The sequence below is a fragment of the Montipora foliosa genome, chromosome 3 (genome assembly GCF_036669935.1).
Source record: "Montipora foliosa isolate CH-2021 chromosome 3, ASM3666993v2, whole genome shotgun sequence".
NCBI lineage: Eukaryota > Metazoa > Cnidaria > Anthozoa > Scleractinia > Acroporidae > Montipora > Montipora foliosa.
The window spans coordinates 45,456,578-45,464,077 of NC_090871.1; the positions used below are offsets into that span (position 1 = coordinate 45,456,578).

Here is a 7,500-nt window from a genome sequence, read left to right on the forward strand (position 1 = left end):
CAGTCCAATTCGCGGACGTTGATGAAACTTCGTACCACGAGCCATTGATAAGCTGCCATCCTCTTGGGCACACTCCTAAATTATTTTGGAGGAAATTTTGTTGAAAATGTTTTTTTTTTTCCTTGCGCAAAACAGACATGTTGTTATCTCTACATATGTAAGAGTCCGATGAGACTCGCATTTAATAATTAAATAATTAATGGTTAATTAATAATTAAACATTACAAAAAAAGTTGTGCACATTCGATATATTCTGTTATCCTTACAATTTTATGGAAACATAGTAAAAGATAATGTTAAAGGATTTCGATCTCGCTTTTTCGACAACCCTTGCTCTTTCTTTGTGTCATGATTTTGGTCACTCTCTGAAATAAACACTTTCTTCGGCGTTGAATATTGTGGTGTGGTATATGGTTCAGCTTTGTGTGTACTCTTATGGACAACGGTATTGGCATCATCATGACTTTGAACCCGTGACCTCGTGGTACCGGTGCGACGCTCTAACCAACTGAGCTATGAAGCCACTGACGTTGGGAGTTGGTCATTTGTGGGTTCTAATGTTCCCGCCAGTGATGAATGAATCAACGATGAAACTCCGTTAAAGTCCTGAAATTTTCAGGCTTCTGCCCGCAATTGTTAAAATTGCGTTCATAACTGCGAGGATCAAGGCTTCACTTGATTTCATATCGGCATTTCAATTTAATATGTAGATTTAGCCAATCCTAAAAGCGGAGCTTCCTGGTTATTTATTCTTACTGCCTTTAGGGTTACTGAAAATAAAAGGTTTCGAATTGTCCGCGTTTTGATCTTTCTGTTGCTGCTATAATATCTAAATTATTTTCTTTGCTTTCCTCTATAGAAACTTCATTGCCTAACTAGTGATTTCAACGGTAAATTTTACGGTATCATGAAGCGACGGGTACGATATCGGTTTTTCAAATGAAATTTACTTTAGAATTCTCCAGTTTGGCAATAAATTTTTCTTGAACCGTATGAGGTTTAAAAAAAAACAAACACACTCTCAGCGAGAGAATGGAAAAGGAAAAAAGTCATTTCAGAGTCAACTCACGCTAAGATTAGAAGCCATTAAAAAAAACTTTGTCATTTCAAATTCAAAGAAGAGTTTTACTGATGTATTTTATTCCACTTATCTCTGAAAACGAGGTCATTCACATTTTGATGTATTTCATTGAAGCAAGCCAGGTTGGCTCGGAACAAGAATCGGCAAAATATGGCAATGCAACCAAGAAAGGACGAACTTCAAACAAGAACCGCTCCAACACTTAAATAACGTTTAGGTGCTTTAAACAAACTTCTGAAAACATAAGCTAGTGAGATTTTCTACTAATTTTGTGAGAAATCATTGCGATTGCGTGTTTATAACCGTAAAGACCAAATTTTCTTGTCACTGTCGAGGCACAACGAAAACCAGTTGGGAAACGGCTTAAAAAAGCTCTTGTTTGCTCTAAATAGACCTTTTCGGCTTGTACATTTTGTTTTCCCAATACAGATCATGTGATAATACTCAGGAGGCTTGGTCCTTTGTTTTGTTCATTAAAAAGAGTGGATGCAGGCATATTCATGCTTGCATGCCCTCATTTTAATGAACAAAACAAAAGACCAAACCTCCTGAGTATTATCACATGATCTGTATTGGGAAAACAAAATGTACAAGCCGAAAAGGTCTATTTAGAGCAAAACAACCAAACCAAACAAATCAACTTTTTCTTTATGTCCAAAAGAGTACAGATAATTGTTATTTAAGTCCAGTTGACAATAAACCTTTTAAAAATACGCACCCACTTTAAATAACACATCCGTAAAAATAAAAAAACGGTTTAGTGCCAAAAGAAAGAATTTGTGGAGTAACTTCTTCACTAAGTATGAACTTTTACTGGTACGGTATTCTGTTTTGTCGTTGTCGTTCTCTTTCGCTCTCTTTAAGAAATGTTAAAGGCGCTGCCTTTAAGAAATGTTAAAAGCGTGACCTTTAAGAAATGTTAAAGGCGCTGTCTTTAACTGAGAAATGTTAAAAGCGTGACCTTTAAGAAATGTGAAAGGCGCTGCCTTTAACTGAGAAATGTTAAAAGCGTGGCCTATAAGAAATGTTGAAGGTTTGACTGGATCATTCGTAGGTGTGACCTTTAAGAAATGTTAAAAGCGCTGCCTTTAAGGATTGTTAAAGGTGCTGCCTTTAAGGATTGTTAAATGCCATGCAGTGAAGAAATGTTAAGAGCGTGGCACTGGTCTTTAAATAATGTTAAAAGCGTGGCCTTTGAGGAATGTTTACAGCGTGACCTTTAAAGATTAAAGGCCGTGATTTTAGTAAGAAACATTAAAGGTCCATGCTTTTTAGAAATATTAAAAGCGTGGTTTTTACGGAAAGCTAAAGGTCCTGCTTTCGCTTCTAAGGGATTTTTAAAGACGGTGGCCTCTATACCATGTTAAAGGCTCTGCTTTTAACGAATGCGTTAAAGGCACCGTTTTAAATAATTTTTAAAGGTATTGCCTTAAAGAATGTTCAAGCCCCTACTTTATTACTTTGAGCCATTGCCTTGAAAAAACGATAAAACGTTGCATCTGAGCAACAAGTCCTTAAGTGTGGTTAAGAAACAAAGAAAGTGCAAATAGGTTAGCTTTTCAAATGGGTTCTTTTTTGAAAAGCAGTGCGCTTAGCGATAGTTAGGGGGTGCGTCTTTACATAGGGTCTTTTTTGTTCACCGAATTACATAGGGTGGTTTTTGGTTATTTAGTGGGTCATATTTTATATGAAGGGTTGTGATCAGCTGCTACGAATGATCCAGTTTTATAATTTTCTTGAGAAAAACAGACATGTTGTTATCTCTACCTATGTGATAGATGGGTGCGTACCATGACATGTCTTATTGTCTGATAATAAGATCAGCTTTGGGTCCGGACATTTGCATTTATAGCCTCCTGCAGAATTAACACACTTGTGGCTGCAGCCGCCATTCTTTGTTTCCAAACATTCGTTGATGTCTGAAAAAGTATGGATAATCACTCTAACCTTTTTACCTTTAGTACTGAAGGAGACTGCGAGCAGTCTCTCTCTTGCTCTAAAATCTTTGAAAGGAACGCGTGCATTGAACTTACAAAATGACAAACATTCAGTGCTGAACCTGTGGGTCGCAAATACCGTGGGCGTCGTTAGAGCCACGCACGGCGCGATTGCAATCTACAAAGATTTTAGAGCTAAAGAGAGACTGTTTGCAGTCTAGTACTGAACAGGTATAGCTCAAGATATCAACATTGTAAAAAACTGTACAGGAACCTCTCCAAAGAAAGAAATTGATTGAGCCATTGTTCACCAGCCATGCCATGGCTCAGCCAGGGCGCTTTCATTTGTTTTTTGTGGGAGGCACGGTGGCCTCATGGTTAGTGCGCTCGACTCCGGATCGAGTGTTCCGGGTTCGGGTCCTGGCCGGGGACGTTGTGTTGTGTTCTTGGGCAAGACACTTTTCTCTCACGATGCCTCTCTCCACCCAGGGGCCAGTTGTTCAAAAGCCGATTAACGCTAATCCCAGGTTAAAAATAACAAAGAAGTTTATTCTCTACTCCCAAATGCTATTCAAGGCTGATATTCAATCTTGAAAAACAACAATAAGTAAAAAAACTCTCACCAAAAATTTGAAAACATGAACAGACGTTTACGCTAATCCCGGATTAAGTTAATCGGCTTTCGAACAACTGACCGCAGGTGTATAAATGGGTACCGGCGAATTTAATGCTGGGGGTAACCCTTTGATGGAATGGTATCCCCTCCATGGCCAGGAGGGGGAGTAGAAATACTCCTAGTCGCTTCATGCTACAGAAACCAGAGATAAGCGCCGGTCTGATGGGTCTTCTAGGCTCGTAGCAGACTTTATTATTTACCTTCATTTGTTTTATTTGATGACGCGGCACGCTTACGTCTGTTGTTTCACTCAAAGCAATGTCTGTCCTTTTGTTTTTATTTTATTCAAACGTTCACTGCAAAACGAATTGATGTACGTTGCTTCATATGAAATGTGGGCTTAGCGTATTTGCGAACAAACCTTTGCAGCTGACTGTCCTCACGTCTCGGCTCCAGACTCCTAGTGTCATGCACTGCGTGGACGGAGGGCCGCTCAGTCGATATCCGCGGGCGCAGGAAAACGAACAAGTTGATCCGTAACTCTGATTGGACGAGAGACAATGTGAAGGAGAGACACGCACACCAATCCCTAAAGAAAGCCTTTGACAGTTTTCTGCGTTGGAGACTGAAGATAATTAACGTTAATCAATATTATTTTGGAAGTTGAAGTCTGTTTCAAAACAATTTTTTTTTTTCAGTAAATCGATATAGGGTAGTTCGCGTGAGATACACTTAAGGTAAAGCGTACTTCTTGATATTTGCTGTTTGAACTCTTAATTACTTTTTGTGAACTACTGTAAATTATTTATTAAGCGCCACAGCAGCTAGCACACTCTGGGAGCGGTGCTTAACAGGGAGGGCAAGTTGTTAAATTTAACCAAACGCCAGTGCGATGAACGACATCGGTTAATGGTAAGTTCCAAGATTTAATACTATACGAAGCGAAGAACCTGATGTCTGGTGTTAATGACCCTGTTCTCCAAAGAAATACTTCTTGTCTGTTTAGTCTTTGCATGTACCTTATCTTTTATTGTTTTGGTTGGAAAGACAGTGGGTATTTAAGAAATTAAATGCCCCTAAAAGGTCTTATTTTAAAGGGGGACGAAATAAGAGATTAAAGGCATGCTTCATATCTTTTGCATTAGAGGCTTGCCGTTGCACGGAATTAAGAGCTACAAGGAGCGCTGTAGGTTCGGTCAACTTAATGTGAAACGTTACAGTAAATTGGTCTGAAACAGCGAAGACAGGCAGCACATTTGTTTCTTGAAAAAAGATCATACGGGAAAGGAAGAAAACTGATAAATTTTAGCGACCAAGACAATTCCGAAATTCTCAGAAATCTCTCGTGATAACTTTTATGTTTTAAAATCATATTTTTCACAGTTCAATCTAAAGTTAAAGTAATTACCGATAAAAATGTCGGAAAAGAAAACAGACGTAAAATGGAAAGTGGCCTATTGCGTTATTTTTTCATACTTTTGTGTAGTCCCCTCACCGTTGATTGCACAAAGGTAAAACCTAGTGTAACTGCAGGGCAAGTCGTTCCATTTCCCTTGATGTGAACAAGAATACATCGTTCCACAGCCCTCAGGTACCCCTTTATAGTTGTTAGGTTCTCCTGTATACCAGTTAGTGTCAGTAACCTGTGATCCGTCGATCCAAAGCCATTGCGAGTTGTTCTTGGGATTCCTGTGCAAACCAATCCACACAATTTTCTCCACTGCGCGCCAAACTACGTGTTGCTCGGCATGCGTTTTCAACATGGCAAGCCTTGATCCCATTGCTTCGCAAGCTAACTTTGCTGCAGTCCAATTCGCGGACGTTGATGAAACTTCGTAGCACGAGCCATTGATAAGCTGCCATCCTCTTGGGCACACTCCTAAATTATTTTGGAGGACATTTTGTTGAAAATGTTTTTTTCCTTGCGAAAAACAGACATGTTGTTATCTCCACATATATAAGAGTCCGATGACACTCACATTTAATAATTAAACATTAGAAAAAAAGTTGTGCACATTCGATATATTCTGTTATCCTTAACAGTTATGGAAACATAGTGAAAGATGATGTCAACCCTTGCTCTTTCTTTGTGTCACGATTTTGGTCACGCTCTGAAATAAACACTTTCTTCGGCGTTGAATATTGTGGTGTGTTATATGGTTCAGCTTTGTCTGTAATCTTATGGACAACGGTATAGGCATCATCACTTTGCACCCGTGACCTCGTGGTACCGGTGCGACGCTCTAACCAACTGAGCTATGAAGCCACTGACGTTGGGAGCTGGTCATTTGTGGGTTCTAATGTTCCCTTGATAAATGAAACAACGATGTAACTCCGTTAAAGTCCTGAAATTTTCAGGCTTCTGCTCGCAATTGTTAAAATTGCGTTATTTATTTATTTGGTTATTTATTCTCACTGCCTTTAGGGTTAGTGAAAATAAGAGGTTTCGGATTGTCCGCGTTTTGATCTTTCTGTTGCTGCTATGATAACTAAATTATTTTCTTTGCTTTCCTCTATAGAAAACTTCATTGCCTAACTAGTGATTTCAACGGTAAATTTTACGCTATCACGAAGCGACGAGTACGGTATCGGTTTTTCGAGGGAAATTTACCATAGAATTCACCAGTTTGGCAATAAGTTTTTCTTGAATCGTATGAGGTTTAAAAGAAAACAAGCACACTCTCAGCGAGCGAATGGAAAAGGAAAAAAGCTATTTCAGAGTCAACTGTCAATAGCCAGCGAATAGGAATCACGCTAAAATTAGAAGCCATAAAAAAACTTCGTCATTTCAAAGTCAAAGAAGAGTTTTACTGATGTATTTTATTCCACTTTATCTCTGAAAACGAGATCATTCACATTTTGATGTATTACATTGAAGCACGCCAGGTTGGCTTGGAAAAAGAATCGGCAAAATATGGCAATGCAACCAAGAAAGGACAAACTTCAAACAAGATCCACTCCAACACGTAAATGACGTTTAGGTGCTTTAAACAAACTTCTGAAAACACAAGCTAGTGAGATTTCCCTCTAATTTTGCGAGAACTCATTGCGATTACGTGTTTATAACATAAGGACAAAATTAACTTGTCACTGTCGAGGCACAACGAAAACCAGTTGGGCAAACGGATTAAAAAAGCACTTGTTCGCTCGCAATTTAGAGCAAAACAAACAAACAAATCAACTTTTTCTTTACGTCCAAAAGAGTACAGATAATTGTTATTTAAGTCCAGTTGACAATAAAAAATCGATTTCGATTAAACCACCTTTTAAAAATACGCCTCCACTTTAAATAACGGATCCGTAAAATAACAAAACGGTTTAGTGCCCCAAAGAAAGAATTTGTGGAGTAACTTCTTCCACTAAGTATGAGCTATTACTGGTACGGTATTCTGTTTTGTCGTTGTCGTTCTCTTTCGCTCTCCTTTCGTTTCTGTTCTAGACATAGGTCCTCCAGGCATATCATATATCACATAACCTTATCAGAGCTTCTAAAGATATGCCAAAATTTTCAATACAGGAAAAAAGCAGCTCTAGGCAAATTAAAAATAAACACTTAACTTTAAGTTTATATCCCTTCGATGCTTGACGTGAATAATTGCGTAGCCACCAATGTGGACCACAGATATCATGATATGTCAACCTGGATTGAAACCAGCAAAAAATGCAGAAAGATAACATCTTCCAAACCGTTTTCCACCTGAACACGAAAAGCGTTGACTGTGTACGAACTATAGTTGATGTAGTATCGCCGTGTAGCTGCGTCGAACCACAGAAAGCGCGCAAAAAATTAAGCCTCGTTTATGTTTAGGTGAGTTAACCTGGGTTGAGCCTGCAATCCAATCAAAAACCAGTATCTAGTCAGCGGT

The 7,500-nt window shown here is 38.7% G+C and overlaps 1 protein-coding gene across 2 annotated transcripts in view; it reads right to left on the minus strand.

The window, feature by feature from the left end:
- LOC137997487 (uncharacterized) overlaps window positions 1-7,500 on the minus strand; it is a 132,643-nt gene that overhangs the window by 22,963 nt on the left and 102,180 nt on the right. Inside the window, exons 8-11 of one of the 2 annotated variants that reach the window (XM_068843523.1) lie at window positions 5,130-5,513; window positions 4,056-4,259; window positions 2,872-3,000; window positions 1-75 (exon numbers count right to left, since the gene is read on the minus strand). The exon at window positions 1-75 is cut by the window's left edge and continues 297 nt beyond it. The exons of the other annotated variant lie outside the window; for it this stretch is intronic. Coding sequence (XP_068699624.1) covers window positions 1-75; window positions 2,872-3,000; window positions 4,056-4,259; window positions 5,130-5,513 — 792 coding nt within the window. The remainder of the gene's footprint in view (window positions 76-2,871; window positions 3,001-4,055; window positions 4,260-5,129; window positions 5,514-7,500) is intronic. 2 annotated transcript variants of the gene reach the window in all.